The sequence below is a fragment of the Xiphophorus hellerii genome, chromosome 20 (assembly GCF_003331165.1).
Source record: "Xiphophorus hellerii strain 12219 chromosome 20, Xiphophorus_hellerii-4.1, whole genome shotgun sequence".
NCBI classification, from domain to species: domain Eukaryota; kingdom Metazoa; phylum Chordata; class Actinopteri; order Cyprinodontiformes; family Poeciliidae; genus Xiphophorus; species Xiphophorus hellerii.
Window position 1 is genome coordinate 32,665,828 of NC_045691.1, and position 27,316 is coordinate 32,693,143.

The following is a 27,316-nucleotide window of genomic DNA, read 5'->3' on the forward strand; positions in this document are numbered from 1 at the left end:
TGGTGGACGTGGGTGTGTGGGTGTGGGCGTGTGTGTGTGTGCTACACTTGATGGACAGGAACTACTCCTACATGTCTTTAATGCAGTTTGATTTGTGATTCCAGTGCAGAAAACAGAGCAAATAGCAGAAATAAAAATACTGCAGACTTGAAGGAGATTGCACTACGTACTGATTTCCCGTCTGAGTGTTGTGTAAGTTAAATAATTTGGTCACCTCTTGTTTGTGTAGCATTTAGCTGAACAAGAGCTAAAAGTCCCCATTAACTAAAACAGAACATTTCATTCAATAATTGCTTTTAAAGTTTTGATAGCGGATAGGGATGTTTCAGTGACATTGATTGAACGTTATCTGAGTCACTGACTCACATAATAGTTACAAAGGTTAAAGAAACAGCATTTCTTTCCCTTTATCTCCTAAGTTAGAAGGTATCCATAAAGAAGTTGATGTCAGATAATCGTCAGTTCTTAAAACATCATATTATGTCAACTGTAACTCCAGATTTTTCCCCGTACAGAGCACAGCATAAACGTCTATCTGTGATGAGCACACAAAAGATTAAAGTCTGTGGAAGGAACCAGCAACAAGACTTTTAGAACCTCAAATGCTGCATGTTTTCAGCTGCCTGCTGTCACATATTGCTGGAAAGGAGAAGTGTGTGACTGAATGTTTTGTTAGTGTTATAAAAATATTTTGTAATCTAGTATAGCTAACTCAATACGTCACAATTCTTGAGCATTTCATCTATTTTTGCTAGTTAAAACACAATACAGAGTTTGTTGGTGTGAAATATTCAGCTTTCACTGTAAGCCAAGTCCTTTTAAATAGGAATAGTTTCTGCCATTTTTTGGAGTACTTTCATGAGCTTATTGTACATCTGAATATGGCCACAGAATATAAAGTAGCTAATATGAAATAACTTGTTAACTCAAATTTCTTAACTTGTGGAGTCATATTCACAATGACTAGTTTGTGGTTAGCATCTGCAAGCTAGCTCCCTCTGGCGGCTTAGAAGTGGTTTGAATCTCTGTGTCCTACCAAAGGTTTGATGTGATCCATTGACAAATCATATGATCAGTAATTTCTTTATCAGGGAAGTGTGTTGGTGTTTACTCCTAGTCTTTTAAAATCTGAGAAGAAAATGTGAAAGCTAGCAGAAAGCACCAACACTAACAGATGATACACGCACATTGTGTTTGAGCCTGCTGACCTCTAGCTTGTCCTGAAAGCACCATATTATGTCAGTGACAACTTAACTGTGTAAATGAGAGGACATGAAGGAAGTGATCAATTTGTAGGCCTGATGTGACCTGATTGAGTCAGTAGTGTTGTAGTTTTACCCTGTGGGATCAACAGATGAAGCTTGCGGAGAGTTGTAATGTCAATAAGTGAATGTGTGCCAGGAAATGCACACGACCACAAATCAGCACTTAATAAAACTGAGAAGTCATTCAGTCAGATTATTTTTGTTTTATTTTGTCCTTCCAGTCACATACTGGGATGTTTTCTCAGGGTTTTCCCTAGAAAACTTGCTAAGCCCAGTGGTTTAATATATATTAAGGAGCATTATATGACACACTTATCATCCCATACGCAGCTTATGTAAACTGAGTTGTTGATTAATCTTGTGTAATAAAAACAGGAAGAAATCAATTTTGTGTCATGGAAGGACAATGTCACTGGATGAAGCAGGGATACGGACAGTGTGTACACAGTGTTAGGTAGGACAGAGGTCAGAGGTGACAGGCTGCTGCTCATGCTGTGCTGCATTACTGCTGTGATTAGTTGTCACATCGCTCCTCATTGGTCAAGAAACCAATGAGGAGTTTCTGTTATCACTCTCAAGATCTAATAATAGCAGGGATCATTTTTTTAATATACTGCAATTAGAAGAGACCAAACTCCTTTTTTCCCTTTTCACAGAAGTTCAAATTAAGTTAACACTAGAAAAAGAGAATAATTGATCCAACTTAAATAAATTACTTTAGTTGGTAACAAGTACTTGAATTAGGTTTATACGAGTTAAGTTTATGAAGCAGTCAAATCTTCATAAACCTAAAGTTGTCAAACACTACAAATCTCTGTGGGTCCAGGCTGTGTGGAAACAAAAATATCTTTTTCTGTGTAAATTGTGATATTTTCATGAAAATGTGTTTAATTCTGCAATATTTGGTCTAAATCCGTCTTGGTGGCTACTGCAGTTGGGTTTTCCTATCGGTTACAGCGGTACCACTAGGTTGATGTATACGTAACGTTGGGGTGTAAAACCTTCTCACTGTTCAGTCAAGAATTAGAATTGTGAGTGTGGGGACCGATGGCGATGTTACCAAGTGTTTTTCATTCTGTAACAGGGTCCCACTGAAGAGTGCGGAGGTTCTCATGTAGCTATATAGTAAAAGATGCAATTTTTAATTTTTGACCAGCTGTTTATTGGTCAGGCCAATAAAGTTAAAGATCGCTATGTTCTGATCCCAGGGTGTTTTCTCCGCATATCGTCAGGATATTAAGTGCTTAGAATTCTTTTAATTGCTCCACTGTCTTGTAAACAATCCTCTTTGAAGATTTATTGGATATTATTGGAATGGCACTTTGAAATTGACAGTGCAGGAGAAGCAACATGTGCTCTTGGGTAGCTTGAAAAGTAGAAGTTGCTCACCAGTGTCCCATGCTGAGTGTTGCTGTGGAACTCACCAGGTGCTGGCCTCTCAGCTCGTAGAGTGATGGACTGCTGGACTGAGGCATTAACATGAACTGAGTCACTGCTGAGTACAGCTAAGGCACGCTATTGTTTTTGGGGGGCGGCGGCATCCCGCTGACCTCTACGGTCTGCCAGAGGACATGACGAGCCCCCCTGGTAGCCGCTCTCTGAACATCCATTCTGTCCCAGCTGTTGTGTTGCCTCTGCATGAATCATACTGATTGTGTCACGCTGACAGAACACAGCAGAGCCATGTTTGTGGAGGCGGATGGAACTAATTGTCCTGTTTTAGGTTCAAGTAGCTGCACTGCTGTCTGTGCAGCTCCAGGAACAGAACAACCTAAATCACAGCCAAACAACAATCCTCTGCGAGCACACCAAACGGAAAGCAGGGTTTCCAGGCACTCATCTCATTTAGCATTTAGCTCGACGTTATTAGCTGTGTTTCCATTACAAATGTGCATAGAACTTTGTTGATATTCCACTAATGTTGAAAAACACAATTTTGCAATGGTGGTATTAAGGTTAAATAAGAAACACAGTCTTCCCCAAATGCACTTTGATTTCTATACATGAGCAGAACTTTAAATTCTTCTACCAAACTTATTACAGACCTGTTCGCCTTCAGAGAATGTTCCCTGATGCTTCAGATCTTTGTCATAAATGCAAAATACATAGGGGCACATTTAATCGGTTCATCTGATAATACAAGAGATTGTTGGTAAGCAGTTCCTACTGAGTTGGTCAGCACCACAGACCCCTACAGTTGATAGGTTGGTATCACAAATCTCTACTTTTATCCCAGTTGAAAAACTGACTCACGATCTTCATCAAAAATCAGAGAAATTCTGGAGGAACCCACTGCAATCTTTCTTACATAGACTTTGATATCAACTGGAAATGAGGACTGACCACTCCACCCTTTTTAATTAGTTTTTTTTTTTTTTTTTACAGTCAATGTGTCACTCACTCTGCTGCCCTTCGATAGATGTAAGGACTCTCTACTTTGTACCATACACGGGGATGTCTGTATTTTGTGTATGTAGGCTGTATGTATATTTTCACGTAAATACTGCAGTGTTCCTTGTTGATTTGGGCTGGGTTGTTTTCATTTGCTTTTGTTGATGTTTATGTAAAGTTCTGAAAATCAATAAAAAAAAGTGGGGGAAAAAAGAAACAGAGCAATTAAGTTACTCAATAAGCCAATCAAAAATATGCCATACCTCTAACTACTTCCTGTTGTCTTCTTCTACGTGGAAAAATCCTGTTATTGATCATGATTGGTCTAGTGATTCATGTGATGTGAAAAACAATTTCAATACGGCCAAGAAAAAAACTCACCAGATCTTAGTGCTAAAAGGTTTTTTGCGAAAAACAAGAGATTTTTCAAAATTAGCACGTTTCTTTTGAGCAACTTTATTTTTGACGTGTCAGATTGTGCAATCATATGGACAATGGAAACAGCTATTTGAGCTAATGTTGTGTTATTTCACAACATTGTGAAACAAGTGGCTTCTAGTAATTTCATCTGTTAATAAAGACTAAACTTTCCTTCAACTTTATTTCATTTTACTCAAACAAAACTTATATTTTTTGAAAATCCCTCGGTGTGCAATACAAATAAGTTTCAAATTTCAATTGAGCAGTTTATCTGGGTAGTTCAGAACATCACATGGCATCATATGGAGTGGGGTTGGGAATCTTTAGGCCTTTCATGATTCAATTTGATAAGCATTCATAAGACTGAGATGTGTTTATTTATTGATTATTGAAGGAATTTAGCTTGCAGTAAGAGTTTCTATAAACCTTGTAATTTGCTGCACTTTTCTGAATTAGGGGAAACCTTGACATTGCTTCCCCAGACGGCTCTGTGGTTGACGATGGAAAGTGAGTTCCACTTAAGTGAGATTGATTTATTTATACAGCCACAGATATGTTTCATTCATATCCATCCATCCATTTTCTGTATATCCTTGTCCCTAGTGAGGTCAGGAGGGGTGCTAACGTTCCAGCTAACGTTCCAGGCGAGAGGCAGGGTACACCCTGGGCAGGCCAGTTTGCAGCAGGGCAACACAGAGACAGACAAGACAAACAACTATGCACACACTCACACCTAGGGAGAATTTAGAGAGACCAATTAACCTGACAGTCATGTTTTTGGACTGTGGGAAGAAGCTGGAGTACCCGGAGAGAACCCACACATGCACATGGAAAACATGCAAACTCCATGCAGAAAGACCCCGGGCCGGGAATCGAACCCAGGGCCTTCTTGCTGCAAGGCAACAGTGCTACCAACTGCACCACTGTGCAGCCTTTATTCATATCCATTCATATTAATTATTATTACTGGTTCAGATTTAAGCTAGATCATTCCAATTTATTTCAGTTTTGTACAAAAGCCTAGTCTGAATCAAATCACATTATATAGTCCAGTTTAGGAGTCTGTTGTAGAGGTGAACTTAATTTTATCATAATATGGTACTATTATTATTATTTTTTTATTTATTTTTTTCTCCGAAGAGTTTTTGCGGCGCTAGTAGCTCGTATTTTTTCGACAGTAGGCAGACAGGAAGGAGGGTGAGGAGAAGACATGTGGCAAAGGTCGTCGGGACTGGGAGTCGAACCCGCGACGTCCGCGTCAAGGACTAAGGCCTCCAAACGTGGGGCGTGCTAACCCCCTGCGCCACCACAGCACGCCCAAATATGGTACTATTATGATGACAATATTACTTATTTAAAGACAATACAACAATCATCCCCACAAACAAACACTGTTCATTAAAAAACACAACAATTTGTTTCTTCAGCACAGTGACCACATAGAGAAATGTGATTTGTATCATACACACATAGTAACTGCATTTAATCTTATTTTGAACTTTTTTTCATTTTTTGTTGATACCCTTAATAAACAGACAGTGGAGAAAATAGTAAATCCAACAATACTGACAGTTTTGGAAATAAAAAAACCCCCAAAACTTTAATTGGAATTTATTGTGAAAATTATAAATCTAAATTCTTATCACGATAACAAATTTATCACAATAAATGATATACAATATGATAAATTCCCACCCTTATATTCTGTATTAGAATATGGGACAATCAAGCAGCAGTTGGTAAAGACCTTTCTCAGGAAGCCCAGCCGACCGCATCATGTTGACTTTGCAGCTTGGAGACACTGTGTATTTGAGTGAATCCATCAATAAATGCATTCATTTAGTTTTTAATATTAAAGATGATGCCCAGCTGACATATATTAATATTGTGAAGCTCAGTTGAGCAGCTGACACATTGCTCTGGCCTACGTTGCCTCAGTGTGATGCTCTGCAGCAGAATGCAGAGCAGTGGGCGAGCCCTGCTACAGCAGAAGGGAACCCTCTCCTTCTAAATTTAGCAGTGCAAATGGTGCATCAGCACCCATAATCAATGGCCTGTCTACGTCACAGCTGAGCTCGCCCCGTTCTGCCTGCAGGATTCCTCTGTGGAGCTGGCCTCAGCTTTACTGCATTGCTAAATACCCCTAACCCCCTCCATCTACTTTATGGGCTCTTGTGCGAGAATTCATGTTTGTGAACTCAGCTAAAGGCATTGTTATATAAATGTGAAATCGCCATGGCGGCAGAGACTTTCTGCATCCCAACTGATTCTCTGGGAAGTGGTAAGATGCTAGAGATCGTCCATCTAATGAGCGTAATAGCGTATAATGTTATTGCAATCTTTACCAGTGACATTGTCATTTCATTATATTGTGCAGATCTAATGATTTTATTGGGAATGAGCAATGTACGACTCAAATTCATTTATGAAAAACACAAATGAATTTGAGACTCTTGCTCATGCATGCATGCGAGCCTCTTGCCTGAACTGTATGTCCTATTAGACAATAGTGATTATATATGAAGTAAAAAAAAGACATTTAAGTAGCAGTGACAATGACTATGTTAGGTACCTGGTAATTGGATATTTGTGGCCCAGGGACTTATTTCTGCTGACAACAGAAGTTGGCTGTGTGAAGCAGCTGTCCAGGGCTGCTATAAATAACTGAAAGCCTCTGCCCACACAACAGCTGACTGAAGGATGGATGGCTGTATGAGCATTGAGGAATCCCAGTGCCACAAGCTGAACCAGAGCTGGGGTTTTGCTCTCCCCTCACTGTTCAAGCATATTGTGCTCAGACAGTGATACGCAAAAATCAAGTATTTAAACTCAAGCAATTTAAACACGTTTTAAATTACAGTATCATTTTGATCAAGCGTATTTACCACTATGGCAGTTTCTAGGCAACTAAGTCTGTCACATGGTGACAAGCTGCTGTATTTCTGAGTTTTGTAATCTGTTTCACCCCACATGGAATATTAATTCCTGCTCTGCAGAGGTCAGCCTCCCTCTTACGTATCCTATTCTCTGGGTAAAAGTAAGGCGGTTTAAAAAGTTCCCACAAAATCCCAAATGCCTGAGTGCTCTGCTTTCATAACTGTAAGGCAAATGTACATACCAACGTTCAGGCTCAAAACATTTATTATGAAACATACAAAGTGTTACTGAAGAAACAATCGGGTGCTGTGCAAGGCGAAAAAAACCCCAACTACTTTGTAATAGAGATGCTGGTTTCCTTTTTGTCTTTTTGGCTTGTGAAAGTTAATTTTTTTTTCCAACTTCAGTTTATTTTCTGATCAAGACCACATATAATGTTATCAACAGTCCTTTGTTCAAAGTTACTAAAAAACATAAACTTGTGCTTACAGAAGTTGCATGCTGGTGAGTGGGATTGATCATAGAGTGCAAAGTTATTCATTTTATGAAAAATCAGAAAAGTGCGGGATGCATTTATTTTTAGTCCGCTTTACTCGGATACCCCTAAAAAACATTAAGTGCAACCAGTTGGATGGTTTTTGTTATCCACATTACATATTATGCCAGAGTAAGCCATTAAGGCTAGTTTTCATCTGTAGTCCCAGAAAATACAATCAATATAATTACAATAAACACCTCACGTCGACTATTCAGCTTCAGATGAAGTATGGGAGAGCCTTAACACTGCTTATCACATGATCCACACTCGACACACTGATGCCCAGGGCCAATATCATGCTGTGGGGAATGCAGTTGTTTAGCAGGGACAATGAGGCAGGTCAAAGTTGAGGTTGGATTAAACCTAAACTCAGAAAATCCTGAAAGAAAACGTGTCAAGGGACACAAAAGTACAAGCCTATCCACTCCAACAAAACAACAAACCTAAACTTAAATCCAGAGCTGCAGTGGAGTAGTTCAGGTCAAAGCATATTCAGGTGTTAAAATAGCACAGTCCAAGTTCAGAGCTAAATCCACCTTAGTAACTGAGGCAAGATTTTGAAATTGACGTCCAGCGATTATTTCTATCTAATTATGATCTTGAGCTTGGATGGATGGGCAAAATTGTTAGGATGTCTGCAACAAGTTTGGTAGTCTTGATAGCAGAGAGAGGTTGCACAAAGGGGGAATGAAAAACGTCAGTAAAGCTTGGGGTTGTGGTGCGACAAAAGACAAAAGATGAATGAGTAGTTTTGAAAGTCAAATCCTTTTAGCACTTCAGTCTACTGTCTATGTTGGGAATAGTAGCAGTTGCTAAAAAGGTCTATGCCTCCAAGTTGCCTGCAAGTTCCATAACCTTCTACCTATGCCAGATATACATTACATCATACATGTTTCGTAATCATGACGACTGTGGTGTCACCAGAGACCGTTTTCCAGTTCCAATGGTCCTGTTATGGTGAGCAACATCACGCGTCATTCCAATTTCAGACTTGGAGTTGGCAGATACTGTACTGTGGAGCAGTTGGAGGGAGGCGAGCGCCGGATGAGACAGCCTGTACATACATGGCATGAAGTAAAATCCTCAAATTATACGTTGCCACCATTCCTGTCCCAGAAGTAGCAATTAGAATTGTACAGTGTCTTTTATTCGAGGGATCACACTGTAAGAACCCTCTAATTGAAATGTCAGAAGTCTCTCAGCCTTGGCGCCCACTCAGAGCATTGTTTGTTTCCCTCTGCTTCCCAACCATTCCCAAATAAGGGTTAACCAGCAGCAGTCAGGGATGCAACCATGACTTGAGTGCTATAAATGAACAGATACTGTATGTTGGAAGTATTTTCGTCATAAAACGTTTACAGTTAGGTATGAACCATTACTGGTCAGCTCATTTTTACCACTCGCTAAAGAAATATAATTGGATTATTACAGTAAGATTCAAACAGGTACAATTATTAGTCAGTCAGTCAATTATGTTTATTTGCATAGCACATTTAAGCAGCAAGGCAGTTCAGAGTGTTTTACATCACAAACATGTCATACAGTCATACACAGCAGAAACTTTTAATCAAATCTACTCTTCTTCCTCACCCTTGAGCTGTGGTGATGTAGATAAGTTGGTAAATGATTTTCAGTCTAAAGTCTCAGATATTGTTGATTCCATTGCCCCAATTAAAATGAAGGTTGTGACTGGTAAAAAGAAATCTCCATGGAGAAATGCACAAACAGTTAGATCTGCAAGACAACTCTGCCGTAGGGCAGAACGAAAATGGCGTAAAACTCAACTCCACGTTCATTGTGACATATATAAGGAAAGACTACGTAACTATCATTTAACACTAAAACATGCAAGAGAGGCTTTCTTTGCAGATGTCATAAACAAAAACATTAATAATGCTCGAGCTTTATTTGCAACAGTTGACAGAATCACAAACCCTCCTGTGACGTTACCGCCTGAATTCCAATGTATTGCCGCCTGCAACCAGTTTTCCAGCTTCTTTTCAGAGAAAATTCAAAAAATCAGAGGATTAATCTATACATCCACTATAAAGTCAGTACCAATGCTGTGCCCAAACAAAACAAATACAGGAAAAATGACCCAATTTCAACTACTTAATGTTAAAACCTTAGAGGAAATTATAAGTCAACTAAGCTCCAGTTCCTGCTGTCTGGATGTTTTACCCTCACATTTCTTTAAGAAAGTCCTGCCTGTTATTGCTGCTGATCTGATCCAAATAGTAAACTCATCGCTCTCATCAGGCGTTTTCCCCCAGGCTCTGAAAACAGCAGTAATCAAACCACTTATAAAAAAGAACAATCTGGACAAATCACTAATGCAGAATTACAGGCCGATCTCCAACCTCCCATTCATCAGCAAAGTTATTGAAAAAGCTGTGTGTAAACAATTAACTAGCTTCCTAACTATAACCAACCTCTTTGACTCCTTCCAGTCTGGTTTTCGTGCTCACCACAGCACGGAGACCGCCCTCATAAAAGTGTTCAATGACATCCATATAAATACGGACTGTGGCAGAACCACAGTGCTGGTTCTGTTGGACCTCAGTGCAGCTTTTGACACTGTTGACCATGATATATTACTGAATCGACTGGAGAGTTGGGTCGGACTCTCCGGTCCAGTGCTTAACTGGTTTAAATCCTACATAAAGAACAGGGATTTCTTTGTTTCAATTGAAAACTTTTCATCAAAGAGGTCAAAGGTCACATGTGGGGTACCCCAAGGTTCAATCCTAGGACCCCTTTTATTCAATATTTATATGCTCCCACTAGCTCAGGTTATAACAGGAAATAATATTAGCTACCATAACTATGCAGATGACACACAGCTCTACATTACGATGTCACCAGGTGACTCAGAGCCCATCCAATCACTGAACAGATGCTTAGAACAGATAAATGTGTGGATGTGCCAAAACTTTCTCCAGTTGAACAGAAACAAAACTGTAGTTATTATTCTTAGACCTAAAGAGGAACGATCTAGAGTCAATGCACAGCTTCAGTTATTACAACTGAAAACCAGCGATCAGCCCGAAACCTGGGAGTAGTGATGGACTCTGACCTGAACCTCCAGAGCCACATAAAGACAGTTACAAAGTCGGCCTTCTATCACCTGAAGAACATTTCCAGGATTAAAGGACTAATGTCTCAGCCAGATCTAGAGAAACTCATTCATGCGTTCATCTTCAGTCGTATTGATTATTGCAACAGCGTCTTCACAGGTCTGTCCAACAAATCAATCAAACAGCTGCAGCTGATCCAGAATGCTGCTGCTCGCGTTCTCACTAAAACCAGGAAGATAGAGCACATAACACCAGTTTTAAAGTCCCTCCACTGGCTCCCTGTAGCTCAAAGAATAGACTTTAAAATACTGTTGTTAGTTTATAAATCACTGAACGGCTTAGCACCACAATACATTAAAGATCTGCTGTTGTTGTATCAACCTTCCAGACCTCTCAGGTCTTCCGGTTCTGGTCTGCTCTGCATCCCCAGAACCAGAACCAAACGAGGAGAAGCAGCTTTCAGCATCTATGCACCACAAATTTGGAACAAACTTCCAGAAAACTGTAAAACAGCTGAAACACTGACTTCTTTTAACAGCTGTGAAAAGCAGTGACTTAGTTGGCATTTTGTCAAGTACCATGCTTAAAATGATCAATTCACATTAAATATTTTGGTTAAATGTTCCATTTATTGTGGTTCAAAAGCAGCTCTAAATAGGTGATTAAAGGAACTTGGTGTTTCACTTGTTTTGCAGTTTTCTGGACGTTTGTTAGGAACCTAACTGAACCTTTACAGATACCTGATACCTGTGTCATACACACTTTAAAACGGCATAAATGTGATGCTGCCTTTTGCTGTTTTTGCTGACTATGCATCAGTTATTTTTGCTTTAAAAGCACCTTTTTACAAATAAAATTTAAATAATTGGATGATATTTATAAAACATCCCTTATGTAATCAATGCCAGATTGAGCTGAAAGGTTATCAAGATGTAATCATTAAGTAAGGCTGATTATAGCTTGTCAAGCAGAGACTACGGTATGGCTTTTTTATTTTTTTATGTATTTTTTTATTTAGAATATGATAGCAGTATAAAATAACACATGAAGGAAAGCAAAAGACACATTTTTTGTACCACAGTAATCTTAACATGCTCGAAAAGGAGTAGGAAGTAGTAAGAAACCTATGAACTCCTACCCCATAAACCCGTACAATATTTTGAGATGGACCCTCATTATTAAATAAAAACAAAACAATATATATATATATATATATATTACGTTTTATCTGGGTTTACATATGTCTAAATATATACATCCATACCCACACACACTCATATGTGTTGGCCTCAATTTACATATACACATTAGTGGTATCTCTGACCCATTATATCTTGTGAAAATAACCTCCTTGTGTTTCCTTTTAAATTGTAATACATTTTGACTTTGTTTTAACGCCTCATTTAACTTGTTCCATAATTTTACACCGCTTTGCATTGAGCAGGACCTCCTTACACAGTCCATCTGCATCTGTTCAGGTGTCACTGTCACATTCATGCTCATCACTCTTGGATTATATTTTTCCAGAATGTACCTTCATATGCTTCATAAACTGGTGTTTGTTAAACTCATGAATAATCTCCTAATTTCAAAATTGTGCTTGTATTTTAATGTTGGGATGAAGAAAATGCAATATGACATGTTCAGTGGCCTTCAGGTAAGCATTGTGACCAAAAATAAAAGGCAAACAAAATGCTAGAAAGTGAACGTGCATGTTCTTACAGGCATGTTACTGAACTTAGTGTTGACCTTTTAGTACTAATACCTTTCAAAAAACTAGAAATAAGCAATACCTGACTATCTTCTAAAGTTTGGTTTTCTGTGTAAATATCAGAAATGGCAACTTAAGTTTGAGACTGTGACTTGAATGGCACTTAATTAGTAGAAATAAAAGACTTCAGTCTTCAGCCCTAAAGACTTGAGACTTGACTTGGACTCCTTGTCAGAAACTTGAGTCCTATTAACATATATTAACAGACTGCAGCTGCTGCTCCTGTCTTACTGTCAAAAGATGATTTTGATCATTAGAGTTGGTGGATTATAGGGTGTTAATGGCTCATAATAATATCTTCATGTTAGCTTAATAATAGTGACCACATAAATGCCTCTCCAAATGAACACCATATTAAATTACTGGATTGTTTAGAAAATAAAAAAATATATAAATTACCTCCTAAATTCGTGTTTTTAAGCTAGCAGCAACGTTACAAGGAAAATTGTACTTCTGGTTTCCTACTTTCAGAAGATCACCGCTCTTCCCATTACTTACTACACCATACCTTGATCATTGTGCAGTAGTTTATCTATCGTTACTATTTAGAATGTTTCAAAACTTTAAATGTGGATTTAGGACACGGTTTCTGAATATTATATTAAAACTTTAACCTTAGCCTGAGCAGAAGAAAAGCCTCCAAACACTATTTTGTTCAATATATGATTAACTGAACAATATGAAGGCATTGATGAACAATGACAAAAAGCACTTTGTTTGATTCATCCATAAATTCAACTTTAACAGGTTCTCATCTCTTTCTATTATTTTTCTTAGGCATGAGTGTCTATTTATCCTTCTTATAGGGTAAATGCTACATTGAATTAATTTTCAAAACAATATATCAGTTTTTTTTGGATGGTGAATTAAATTTAAAATAATGAAAGGGTTATTCTTCATATTACATAAAGATTGAAAGATATAATTACTAAATGTTCATGTCATAATTTATGCCTAAGGACAAATAGTTCAGATTTGGAATCATAACCTACAGCAATGCAAAGGCTAAGAGTTATGACACATGTAATCTTCACATGTAAAACATGCACTGCCAGAATGTGTTCTAAGCTGTCTCTTTAAGACTGTGCCATATTGGATTTGGACATCTAATCAAAACCACCTGAAGTATTTTCTGTGTGAGAAGTTTTACCTCAGAAACAGCAACCTAACGGCTGGCTAATGTTGCATCAGCCTCCTGTGGTGTCAGAGGCCAGACCCTGCTGTTTGAGGTCACCAGCTCCACACTGTGCTCCCTGTGGGAGGGTTAACATCCAGACATAATCTCTCAGTTGACCTGCAGACCTACTGCAAAGGCCAAAACCTTGGACACAAACTGGTTAGATAAGACATTGATCCAGAGTTTCATGTCGATAAGCCTTTGAAAAGGTTACACAATGTAGATGCAGGAATCGAGACTGTTTTTGTATCTTGACATTTATGAGTAGAGTAAGGAAGAAAGGCACACCATGTTTCCTGACCTACGGTCTCACATGAATGTGACCCAGTTATAATGGAGTACAACTGAGCTGAATTTCCTAAATAAGCAGCATCTGGTTGACTATGTGAGAAGTTTAGTTCCAGTGAATGCAAACCCTGGCACAACTCCCCCTAACTACTGTCCCATCCCCCATTCTGGACTCACTCTGATTCCACATCCGGCTGTGACACTGTCGTCCTCAGACTCTGTCACTGTAGAGATGGGAGTGAGAGATTAGTACACGTCTGGGTGAGCACTAACAGGCCAGCGGTGTTCGACTCATCCCATTCTCCTCCAGTTTTGATGAGCTGACATTCCCATCAGCCCTACTCTCGCAAACAGCTCATCACTTTGACATGCTGGTTTCCAACCGGCGAGAAACTTTTACTTCCAGCCAAGCAGAGTGTGGGTGAGGACTCGTGAGGCACAGTTCGATGCAGGAGACTGTTTGTTGGCCAACTTGGAATCTTACTGACTCACGCTTGCTTTTGGGATGTTTTTGTTAGATGCTTTTAAAGCACGGCAGTAATATTTCCTAATGTAACATGCTTCTGATCCAGCTTTTCTGGCCGCAACTGATTTTGATTCTCTCCGTCAACTGAGGCAAATCTTATTGACCTGAAATGTTTTCAGGCTGTAGCTCTGCTTCATTTAGCACACTGACTCGCTTTGAGTATTGCCATGTCTGTGGTCTTGTTTTTTAAGCCACAAATAATCCCAGTCACAGCTGAAGCCATCACAGAGCAGGGAGATTATTTTAGACATGCACTCTAGATGCCTTCCACTCTTTCATTGCTCACAAGGCTTTGGACCAAATGTTGCAGACTTTCCTTTGTTTTCTTTTTCATAGTTTGAACTCACGTTTCAGTAAGTGAACATGAATTAAGTTACGAGGTATATTTGCATCCAATTGCCATGCGAATTTTAAGAGAACCTTTGAAATGTCACACATAAAGGAAAATTTTAATTGAACAGAAGGAAGCCAATGGCCAGGGTAACAGTTAAAGGAGAAACATCTAGGCATCCCTCACCCCAACAACACTACCCAGTCCCATCATGAAGATTCTGTATCTTGTATTTGATTCAGTCATGATCCGTGTGTCACAACCTTTGGTAAGGGTTATAAAAAATAGGAAACTGTTTCCTGTTGAATGAAGTTTCTTTGTCTTAAATCTGTGAGCTCTGATAATATTTTAGATGCATAAGAATTTTTTTTCAAGAAATAAGCATATGTAAAAAATAAAAATAAAAAACAGATGAGAAATGCTGGAACATTGTGCAGACCACAAAACACGACTGGCTTTGTTTTTTGAGAACACTAGATTTAGATATTCATGGCCAGATCTAATTAGTGTCTGTTGAGTGGGTTCTGTTCTCCTGGCTTCACACTCATCAGCATTCAGTCCCGTAATGTGGCAATAAAAGCTGAAAACACCAGCAATCTGGTGGTATTGCTGAACTCAATGAAACATTATGAAAAAAAACTGCATGTGTGGTGTGTTGTAGCCGCTAAATACACCACCCATGCACTAAAGTGTAGGAATATACCCACTTAGACATACCACCTTCTCCATATTTCTGATTAATAAAACCAAATTGGTGGTTTCAGAGGGCGGGAAGTTCTATAAAGAGTCATTTTGCCAAGTTGTGAATACAGATAAATATTAAAAAAATCAGCCTCAGTGTAGAGTGAAAGATGGGAAAATATCCTTCTGAGTGTTGCTCTGTGTTCCCAGGTAATATACCATCACATTTTTCAGCCTGCACCTTCAGCTCCTCTCATTGTCTCTGTTGGTGGTGGAAATCACTGCTCCATCTCAGCTCAGTTTATTACACTATCATCTAACTCCCTTCTGCTGAATTAGGAATTCAGACTCTTCTGTTTGGTTCCACAGTACTGGAATGACTTAGAGGCACCAGAACTGGGTTTCCCTGTCTTTCTTCAGGAAACTGTTAAAGACTTTTTAGGGAGCAACTCATACCCTAGCACCTACTTCCCTACCCCCCTTCAAAACATATTTTTCTGCACTTCCATCCATGCCTGTATTTTATTTCTACACTGAACGTGACTAGTGATCTTCCTTCTAATCTGTTTAGATATAAACTGCATAAATCCTAATTTTTTGGTTATTTTAGACAGGTCAAATGCATAAACATGACCACATAAGCAGGAGCAGAATACATTGCTGTTTGACTAAATATAACTTCTTTTTTTTTATCTGTGAAGTGTGGTTTTTTCCTGTCTTGTTTTGCTGCGTTTCCTGTCTAATATTTTGTGTAACAGGACGCTGTCAATTTGATCACAAACAAAATGTCTACTCCTGTGTGTGTGTGCGTGTGTATGTGTGTGTGTGTGGGGGGGGGGGGCGTGGGAGGAGATTCTCCTCCCTATTCGCACCGAGTATGTGGCGAAAACCAGGCAGCGAAGCAGCGCAGCATCCTAGTCAGTCGGTCAGTCGGTTTACTCGGCACCGCCACTCTTCCGCTGCTGTGCTGCTTGGAATACTCAACCTGTTCTGCTTTCTTTGGGAAAGGGTCGCTCTTACTTTCTCGGCAAGGAAAGGTGCTGTCTAACGCGCAGCCGGACTTTTTCTTTCCGATGTGGAGTTTAAAATACTGGAGTAGAGAAAGAAGCCGCGGTGGGGACCCGCTGTTCGCTAAGTGGTCTCGCGGCTCCCGGCGGTCGCTCGCGCTCACAGCGCGGCAGCAGTGCTGATAGCTCGCGGAGAGGCTGAGCAGCTTGTAGGGTGTGAGGATGGTCCAGAACGTAATTCTGGTGTTCTTCCGCAGGCGACTGAGCCAGAGACCGGCTGTGGAGGAACTGGAGAGCCGGAACATCTTAAAGCGTAAGTAGCCGGGACTTGGACGCAACTTTAATACCGTCACACCCATGAGTGACTTAGTTCTTACAAAGTTAAGAAACGTTTTCAGAAAGACCACTAATATCTTTTATTAGTAGATTTTTTTTTTTTACGATTAATTTAAAAGTTACTAAACTTTATACTATGATAATGATTTTCCACTTCCTAATAGTGTGCTTTATAATTTATTTAGTGTTTTAAAAATTGAGTTATTTCATTTTCCATAGACCATATAAAACTTAATAAATTAACTGGAGAACTTTTTTTTAATCATGTAATTTTAAATAAATTCCCTTTTGAAAAGAAGTATAACAACAAATACAAACAAAGAGTATTCCATTATTTTGCCGATATACACATACCCCATCAAATATTTTCTTATGTTATAAAACTTGGTTGCCGCCCCATTTTTTATAATCTAAACATTCAAAATAATTTTATTTGGAAGTGAAAAACAACATGCCTACCAAAGAGAATTTTTTTTTTTTTAAAAAAAGGAACGAAGCAAATATTTTACAAACTGCAAACACAACATCTGGAACTAAACTGCCACATTTACCTTTAAACCAGATTAAGGCATTTCCTAACTTTGGTGCTTTTTAGTTTACTTGCATATAGTATTTCTACCAATTAGTATGGGCCTAGACTATTCTATAATAATTCTGGCCATGTCATATTATTTGATCCAGGTTCTGCAGACTAACTTGTGAAGGAGAAACATATGTGCTTTTGGTAGCTGATATGTAGGAACTCATGGCATTGCTTTGCTGCTGTCGTCACTACAGAAACATTATGAAACGACCATGTGAGAGACCCACATTTTGTGCTGATTTGGGTCTCCTGTGTGTGTTGGACCACCTGTGAACCCTCAGCAGCTGTCCTCATCATCCACAGCAGCAACACGCTCCAGCTCTGATAACAACTATGAAAACGATGCATAAGAGCAACAAAATCTGCTAATATAATGAATACATTTGTGGAAAAAAATTTATTAAAAGGAAGTTGGCATTGAATGTGGTGGACCTGCTCCGGTTTCACTCTTTAGCTTCCAAACATCTCTCTGCTGAGAGAATGAAGAGCTGCATTTGTTACAATCATGGGGTGTTTTAGGAAGTGTACATATTTCCTCTGAATGCTTCTCATTCATTCACTTTAGTATGTTGATATTAATCTTTTGTTGTTTTTGTTTCAACAGAGAGAAATGACCAGATTGAGCAGGAAGAGAGGAGGGAAATAAAGCAGCGGCTCAACAGAAAGGTAAGACGGATTAAAGCAAGCGTACGAACCATTAATGTTTTTAGTTTTCTTTGACCTTTGCTGACCAATCACCTTTCTCCTGCAGCTCAACCAGAGGCCAACCGTGGATGAGCTGCGGGACAGGAAGATCCTGATCCGCTTCAGCGACTATGTGGAAGTGGCCAAAGCTCAGGACTACGACAGACGCGCAGACAAGCCATGGACCAGACTGTCAGCTGCTGACAAGGTAGCCATTAAACCCCCCCGCTTCTGTTTTACCCAAACACAAAGGATCATATGTCTTTTACTAAAGAAGGTTCTGGAATGTAAGGAAATGTCAATTATGACCAATTAAACCAACACCATTTCAAATAAAAAGGTTAATCCCATCAAATTCTACAGAGGTCTAATGTAAAATGTGTTATGAAAAAAAACTTAAAATAGAAAATATATGTAGATTTTTAAAAATATGTAAGAAAACAAATTTTTTTAACTGGGTAAAAACACTCTCTTATGTTAATCCCCATAATCTGCCTTTAGACAGATTCTTCATCTCTATTTAGGCCTCACCAAAAGCTTCATGTTGCTTTTGTTCTCCAGGCGGCGATCAGGAAGGAGTTGAACGAGTTCAAGAGCAACGAGATGGAAGTTCATTCTTCTAGCAAGCATCTGACGAGGTGAGCACAAGACGACTGGACAGAAGCGAGTAATCAGATTAATCGCAAACAAATCGATTGTTGAAATGATCAACTCATTTAGTAATCAATTAATCGGCAACTGGTTTATAGAGTCAAAAAAGGCTATTTGCTAAAAGAACAACACTCAGAGCAGTAAAGACAAAACTGTACCAGAAATATATATATTTTTGCTTTTTAGTTCAAAAAAATCTTTGTCTGTAAATCTGTCCTACCCAAAACTCCTCAGGTGGCAGCTTTAGCTTCACCCGGTTCAAATTGTTTAGAAAAAAACCTCTATTAATCCCCTTTTGCAATCCAGTTATTAATCTTTTAATCCAAAACTAATCAGGAGATCAACTCTAGACTGTATTGATGCTCTTCCCATTTTGATGTTCAGTATCTGTTAGCTGCAAATACATTCTTTGCTGCAAATTATTCAGCATTTAAAGCAATGCTGTCAGCATTGTAAGTAAAAATATATATACATATATTTTTCTTATTTGAAAAAGGAACTGAATAATTAGTTTATTTTCATCTTTTAATGCATTTCTAATTTTCCGTAAAAAATCTGCAGAATGTGCTCATTTATTTGATTTGATTAATTGATTATTCAATTAATTGGTGTCAGTGGTTGGGTGTGTAACAGGGTCACTGTAATATTGTACAATTGTCTGACATCAATAAGTGTGCAGCAAGCGGAGCCGGGCCTAAATTTATCCTCACCCGTTCCCCAGGAGATGAGACGTTGTGCTGCTTTGGCCCGGCTCGCCACGGTAATGAATGTCCTCGCTTGTTCAGCTTACGTTTTGCTTATGTCATCTGTAGCTGAATTAGCAGGGCTTGAGCAGCATTGTTCATGGAGCTAATAATAGTTTCACAGACTTTTAGTTTTTAAGACCTCACTCACACATTTCCTCTGTTTCATCTCCTTCATGTGCAGGTTCCACCGGCCGTAGCAAGGTTTCTTCTGTGAAGAGTTGCTTAAATCTGGTTCTGTCAGAGAAGACCTTGCATCAGTGGCTGTCCTGATATTTGGGTTCAGCAAACCTTGGAGGCTATGTCTCTAATAGGGAGTCTGCTGGTAGGAGAGGCGGCATGCAGCACGCTCCACCTTCGCTGAGGGGAAGCACTCCTTCACCTCCCGGTCACAGCAGCAGGAAGGACAAAGATCTCCAGCAGACCAGCAGGGACTTCTTTTTGTAAACAAACTATTTTCAAAGACTTTGTTTTTGAGGCCACTGGTGGCGGGGAGTGGAGGGGGTGCATGTGATGAAGTCAACCAGTCCCACTCCAGTAACGTTAGTCACAACCCTGAGCTGTGTGAGTCTCAACGATTCAACTGATCAGTTTCATATCAAGACTGTAAAATGTTCTTAATGAGCCCTTGTCAATGTACAAGACAGAAATCCCTTTGTAAGCACTATTTATTGTCTGCACAATACAAGTTTTCTATTGGTAACAAACTGAGTTTGTCTTGTGTGTTTGTCTTGAACAGCAAAGCAGGAATGAGTTTTACTAAAGTAGGAGGTCAGCTTCCTACACAGTCTGGAACGGAAACTCATCCGTTTGTCCGTCCGTCCATCCGTCCATCCATCCATCCACCAACCCAACCTTCACTATTCAGGCATTACAAATGAACTAAAATGACCGTGTAACTGGCCTCTTCTCATAGAGGCCAGTATGAGAAGCAGGTTAACTTCATTTGTCTCATGATTGGGCTGTAAAGCCTTGTGATTAACCTCAGTCACAGTTAAACTGCTTTGTGAAGCAAATAATGAAACGGCAGCAAAGTTCATCTTGTTGCTCCAGACTAACACCATTTGTTGGACAAAATGCAGACCGTGACCCGTTTCTGATCAAACTATTATCCTGGTAAGCGGGTTAGCCCGGCTGAATCCCCTCAGAGGAACGAGTTCACCTGACTGGGCCTGTTCAATCATCCAGTCTAATATGTGCTGATGCATCACCCTGCCTGAGGATTAATGAGATTTGTGATCTCCCTTCTCTGATTCTTCACACTCAGACGGTGATGGTGGTGCATGAGATCACCGAAAAGCCTGTTGGTTGAGCTGAGACTGAAATATAACAAAATAAACAAACCAAACCCGGTCTGGTCACCTCACCTCTTGTTATGTTACAGCCACGTTCTAATAATTATTTTGTAGGTCAGTCAGTTGTGAAGTGGACAGAAAAATTCTGTGGTATGCATTGTATAGAATATTTCACACAGCAAGTAAACTAAGTTTACAAACTAAATATTAGCTTGAAATTAAACATTGAGCTCCAAGATAAATATGTAGTTTAGATAGAAATATTTAGCTACAAACTAAATAGTCAAATTTTCATAATGTTATTCATGCTTTTATAAATGTCATGTTCAAACTACATTTTTAAATAGCAAGTTAAATATTTAATTTACAAGCTAACTATTTAACTCAGAGCTAAATATTTAGATTGCTATGAAAGTATTTAGTTTTACACTTTAACATTTATAAATGAATAAATAAAGTGAAAATATGTCTGAAAAATGACCCCCCATTTTTTCTCTTATGACATAACCCAAATTATTGCTGTTCTCATTTGTGAAACGGCAAAACCCATAGATTTATGATGCCATTTATTTGTTGTATTTTATTTAGGGGAAGCAGAGTAAAGCATGCTGAATGCCATCAGCCCTTTTGGGTTATTAGTGGGGAAAAAATGATTAAAACAGAGTATAATTTTCCTTCCACTTCAAAGTTATGCTCTACTTGGTGTTCTGTCAAATAAAATCTTAATAGTATAATTAGAACTTTTTTTGTTTTGCTTTAATGTAACACAATGTGAAAAACCTATTGGGGTGAGCATGTTCTGATCCTGGTGACTCAGTCCTGACCTCATTGTCGCGGCGCTGGTATCAGTGTGAGAACAGGCAGCAGGTCCAGTTTGATCTGGAGGACTCCAGGACCCCCTCACTGTTTAGAGTAATGAAACCAGCAGCTACTGGCTGAGAACTGCGGTGGCCGATGGGAAGAGCGTGGAGGTGTGTGGGAGGAACGGGGGGAGGCCATCACGTCTGAGGGGGACATCCCTTACTTCCGGGTGTTCCTCCGATGGGACTGGGCCGTAGCTGACACACACGCTGAACATATGTTGTGCAGTTTCGAGCCAAGTGAGAGTGATGAACTCCTTTATGCCTAAAAATAAGCGGCGCATTGTAAATAATAAATCTCTGGTACTCCTGCGTCACTGCAACTCGGAGTGAGTGCCCCTTTAGTACCTGTTGCTTTTAGCCTGGGTAATCCATAAAACAGATGGTTGGAACCTACAGGAACTACAGTGCCCATTATCCCCAAAATACACACGACACATTACGTAACCTGTAATAGCTGGAAGTTTTCAGATCTAAGAGCATCACTCTGGTGCTTTGTTACGTAGGCCAGATCTAGACTTATCTAAGTATGTTTGGACTGTCTTCTACCTCAGCATGGTCATGTGACTCCTAAATTACATCTAAACAGATGTTTAAATTAACAGTGCCATGTAGGAGCCATATATCTTGCTTTCTTGTGTTTTTCTCCATTACGGGGCGCGTTTTATTTTGTGTACTGAGTATATTGGGAGGGGGTGGGACTATTTAAAGTAAAGTGTGATTCTGTTCAGGTGTTGACATTGTGAAGGAAATAAATGACTTTATAGTTACAAGTTCAAATGAAGATCACCATAATGAATCGTGATTAAGCGCACGTCAAGCCAAAGCCTACCAGGAACAACAGCAACCGGTAGCCTAATAGCAATTTAGCTGCTACGTAGTCATCTCATGTACATACTTAGTAATACTTAAGTACTTAGTACTTAGAATAATTTAGCTTGTTCTATCAGATCTTCTAACTATTGCTCCAAAGAGACATCTTGTGACTTTTGGCAGGTTATTGAGCTTCAGAAAAAGCTCTGATTGTAATGCACACTTCACTGGGGACTAAAATGTGTTTAACTTTAATCCTTAAGATTTCAAATTATTTGAAAACTGCATTTTGTCTTTACTCAGGTTATCAAAAAAAAAAAAAATCTACAATGAAATAACATTGCATTGCTCTTGTCCATCGGATATTCATCAAATAAAATCTTTCTTCAAAAATAGTACTCTGCTGTAAGCTTAGGTTGTTGTATTATACTGACCACTTTTCCTCACTCTGCTACTTTCTCCTACTACTCTCCACTCACTGCTGCTTCATGTTTTGTTTGTTCTCTTCATAGACAGTAGGTCTGTCCTGGCTTTATGTTGAGCTGTGATTCATCCTCTAGTGGACCACAAGGACAATTGAGCACAAAACAATTACACACAGACGGATGTTTGAAAGATTTTACTTCTATTAATTGTGATGATTGTTGGCTTACAGTTAATAAAGACATGTATGAAATCGAATTATTACATCGGACTAATAAGAAACATCTTTAATACAGAAATGTAACCTTACTAAAATATATATGTTTGATACCTTATTAAAGGTTTTCAAAGACAAATTAGCCTCATCCGAACTTATACTATTGAATATGACTTTATGTAGTTGACTTTGAATCTCCATGATTTGACTAAAATGACTAATTAATTAGTTAATTTTTTTAGGATAAGATTTTGACAATATTGAGTACTGAAGAAAATGTGCTTATTTTAGTTCATTTGACCACACCACATACAATGTTGATGAATGTGTTCTGTCCCTTGGCAAATGAGTAAATCCTAATTTTAAATCTCTTATATGTTTGATTTATTGTTAACCAGCATAACTGAATTGATTTGGATTGAATTGAATTAACAGAAGCTGGGAAGGGAGCATTTTCTTTTAAGTCTCTTGAGCAGAAGATGAATTTTCCTAAGAAAAACCCTTAGTTGTAACTCCTCAGTTGGCAAAAGCCCCTATCTGCCAGTCTGCATTCAGCTTCCATGGTGACCCAGTGTTATAATGAACAATTGATGGCGGTACTCTCCTCTACTTTTGTTCCTGGATGGATCATGGATCACAGAATCAAGAAATCTCAGAATACACAAATCACTTTTTCCATCTGCATAGAGAGATGCTGGCTGCTAGCCTGCATGTTCATCCAACAGCATTCAAACATGTAGCCATTTTGCACGTGAGAAATAAAATAAAACTCCCACTAAGGTCCGTTGTTGGGTTTGCAGTTGTAAATAGTTCACCCTTTCTTTCAGGGAGCAAAAATGAGCATTAGATATATTGATTTATTATTAACATCCATGTCCTAGATAGACATGTTTTAAAGTTACAACATCTGAAAGCTGTGTTTGCACAAGGAATATATTTAACTGAGTATATCCTGAGGTATGTCCTACACAATGTTGTCGTTTGCGTAAGGATAGAAAATATGAATATAATCCTGACATATGATGATGATACTCAAAACAAAATTGTCGCATGTTCCCCCATAGTACCTGAGTAATTTAGATTTTTTTTAAGCAGGATGTCTTGATTCCGTCTTGAATGTAGCATTATTGACAGCAACTGAACACCCTGACAAAGATCTTTGTTCCGATATGCTTAGCAACATGAACATTATCACTAAGTAAAGCAGTGCTGCCATCTAGTGTTGGAACGACATCAGAATAAGTACAACTATGCAATAACATAAATTATGTTTAAAGGGCTCCAGAAAGCATACCCTCCCCCCTCCCCCCACCACAAAGTTTAAAATGAAAATCTTGTCTTTCAAAATTGTCAAAACACTCTGATGTCTACTGCACCCGTTGCAAAATCTGCCAAACTTTAGACGACTGCTGGTTTGAAGTGCGTCACACAGCTGCAGTGACTAGTCCAGATGAAAGAGGCCTGGCAGGAAGCACTCAGGAATCTGGGCTGAGACATTTCTGGAAACGCTGCAGTGAACGGCTGGTGGGAGTCTGTGATCCAAGGTCAAGCAAACATTTTCTCCCCATAATCCTCCTTATAAAACCAAACAAGTCCCGCAGGAATGGGGTCAGCACTCGGTTTGCTCTCTGCTCCGGCTGCTGCTTCCTTTCTACAGGACACTGCAGAAGTTCTTCATTACAGACCTTCCAACAGACAAAATGTGATTAATGGGATTTTATGGGACCCATCAACATAAAGCAGTGCATAATTGAGAAGTGGAATGAAAAGCATTATTTCCACAAAGAAAAAAGTTTTTTTTGTTTTTTTTAAATAAAGCAACATTGGGACATTGTACTCACTGATTTTAATCCATGATGGTACAGTGTTACTATGGAAACCCTTGAGACAGTAGTCCCAGTTCGCTTCAGGTCTTTTCGCAGGTCCTACAGTGTAGTTCTGGGCTGATCTCTCTTCCTCATGATGAGTGAGACTCCATGAGGTCTAGTAGAGTAGATCCAGCATGGAGCCCCAGTCTGAGGGAGACTGACAGGAATATGGATGTCCTTTGACTTTCTAATTGTCTCACCAAACTGTTTACCAATCATCGCCCATCCCGACCTTGTGCAGGTCTACACTTTGTCCCTGCTGTCCTTAGACAGCTTGTTGGTCCTGTCCCAGTCTTACTGAATGTGCACAGATGTCTTTTATAAAGGCAACAGATTCAGTCAGGTGCAAATAATGCAGTGGAAGACAGGAAAGCAGCTACAAATCTGTAAGAAAAGCAACTAAAATCACACTGAATAAGTTTGGTCAGGCCATAAATAATTGAAAAACATCATCATCATCATCCTACCCACCACTTCTTGTTGTCTTTGTTGTTTTTTCCAGCAGTAGCGGCATCCGGTTGTTGATCATGTGACTGGTGTGATGTGAATAAAGTGTCTCCGTTTCAGTTTTGTGAAATGCACCAATTTTGATACGGCTGGAAACCTCCCCCCGCCCCAAAAAAATCACCTCGTCCTAGCACCAAAACATTTTATCAAAAAATTCTTTATTTTTTTTCTCCATCAAGCCAATTTATTATCTTAAAACCAATTTGCTCAATTTTAAGACCAAATGTGAGAGACAGAATTCTTACTGGTTGGTAGATGACCAAATTCTTATTTCGTGCAGCAACAACAAAAAATTTAAGAAAATTATTTGAAGATCAATGTGATCTTTTTGTTTTTTTAACTTTTTTTAAGATTCTCTTTTACAAATACTTATTTTCTCCTCCAGGTCTTTATTTTCTCAGGGCAGAACAAAGTTTTCAACGAGTAAATAAAAAGATTCTACAAATATATTTTTATTAATTTGCTGGGTGATAAGCATTTTAAAATGAATAAGTAATTTATGACTTGTAGTTAAGAATGATCAATTTAATATTAGTAATCATATACTGAATGCAAAATATTCAGTATATGAATACAGTATTAGATGTGCTACATGCTGATAACATAACATTTGCTGTGTAGTTGCATTGTAGTCTGGGAAAAAATACAGAAAAAGTCCAAACTGATAAACGTCCAGATGAACCGAGTAACATTCCAACATTTGGAAAACCAAGGTAAGAGTTCATATAGAAGCTATTCATGTCCTCCCACAGGCATTAACAGGAGCTAGCTCCCTCATGTGGCCACTCAGGTGAAATGCAGCAGGCTGTCCTCACACTCCCTCGGCACGGTCACCTTGTAACTGTGGCATGCCAGTTTGTAATTGTTGCCGTCGTTGTTATCCCAGAAGTCCCATCCATTCACACGGTAGCAGATGGCAAACTCCAGGATGGCTCCTGGCTGCAAGATGAAGGGCGGGACGGGCAGACGAAACCTGAAAACATCCGTGCCTGGAGCTCCGCAGTCGCCAGGGTACTCACCCGATACCCACAAAGCTGTTGTGTGTGTTTGCGTTCTCCAGTTGGTGAAAGAGTAGTGCACTTTGACCTCTTTCTGATAAGCTAAATTAAGTACATGTACAGTTCCTGTTATACCTTGGTCTGAGCACATCACACTCTCCAGAGAGACTTTCTGAGAGCAGAGACGGTTCTGGAAGTTTGGCAGGCCCCCCGGGTGTTCAGGGAAACAGGGTCTGAAGTAAGGCATGTTCAGCTCAGGTGACTTTCCAAAAGTCAGTTCAGAGCTCATCAACAGCCTGAACATCACGTGAGGGGGTATCTGGGGGTCCTCCTGACGTCTGAAGACTTTCACCTCCTCCAGATCAAGACCCAGCGCATCCACAAAGCGGACCTGGACCCTCCTAGGTTCTCTCTTCTTTCCTGAAGCAGAAGACAGAGACTGGGCCCTTTTCCTCTGGACGGAGGGATCGTCTGAAGGGGTTTGCTGCTGACCTCGTTCGCTCAGAGAGGCAGGTTTTGGAGATGGCGGACGGATCCGGACCGGGGCCTTTGGAAGTGGAGGCTTTGGATCGCATATGTCTCGCAGTCTGATTGTTGTGGTTGGTCTGCTGGGACCATTGATGACCTGTGCTTGCCTCCAGTTCTGCTCACCAGCTGACCCGGACATCTTTCACTGTAAATTCAACATAATAACAACATAACCGAATCATTTAGACTATTGTTGCCACATGCTAAATATGCTGAAGAAGAATCAGACCTTCCCAGTTGTCTCCTGTTGTTGAGCTGCTCTCTGCTGCTTGACCGTGTTGCTATCTTGCAGTTGGGTTGAACCCAGCTGGAGCCACCTGACAGCTAGGAGGAGATGACCCCTGGGAGCACATATTCATGAAGCCCTACAGGAGGCAGGGTGCTACACATGAGCAAAGTTCCCACAAAGCACCAAGAACAGAATACCCCAAAGAAAGACCCGGGAAGCCTAGCAGGTTAGC

The 27,316-nt window shown here is 39.5% G+C and overlaps 2 protein-coding genes across 5 annotated transcripts in view; one reads left to right on the top strand and one right to left on the bottom strand.

Annotated features, from left to right (window-relative positions):
- The window catches only part of phactr3b (phosphatase and actin regulator 3b), a 51,463-nt gene extending 31,410 nt beyond the window's left edge, over positions 1-20,053 (top strand). For all 4 annotated transcript variants that reach the window (XM_032549947.1, XM_032549948.1, XM_032549950.1 and 1 more), the window contains exons 9-13: positions 16,607-16,662; positions 17,873-17,934; positions 18,020-18,160; positions 18,514-18,590; positions 19,531-20,053. In XM_032549947.1, the coding sequence (XP_032405838.1) occupies positions 16,607-16,662; positions 17,873-17,934; positions 18,020-18,160; positions 18,514-18,590; positions 19,531-19,546 (352 nt within the window). In that variant the 3' untranslated portion in view covers positions 19,547-20,053. The remainder of the gene's footprint in view (positions 1-16,606; positions 16,663-17,872; positions 17,935-18,019; positions 18,161-18,513; positions 18,591-19,530) is intronic.
- A 4,602-nt stretch (positions 20,054-24,655) lies between these two features.
- On the bottom strand, positions 24,656-27,315 carry ppp1r3db (protein phosphatase 1, regulatory subunit 3Db). Its single transcript, XM_032549908.1, has 2 exons — positions 27,085-27,315; positions 24,656-27,000 (listed from the first exon to the last, which is right to left on the bottom strand). Exon 2 carries the CDS (start codon positions 26,992-26,994, stop codon positions 26,116-26,118), a length of 879 nt encoding a protein of 292 aa, XP_032405799.1. The 5' UTR covers positions 26,995-27,000; positions 27,085-27,315; the 3' UTR covers positions 24,656-26,115.
- Position 27,316: the final 1 nt, after the last annotated feature.

Coding starts and splice junctions, on each gene's coding strand:
- ppp1r3db (XM_032549908.1), bottom strand. CDS start 26,994: ATGTCCGGGTCAGCTGGTGAGCAGAACTGGAGGCAAGCACAGGTCATC.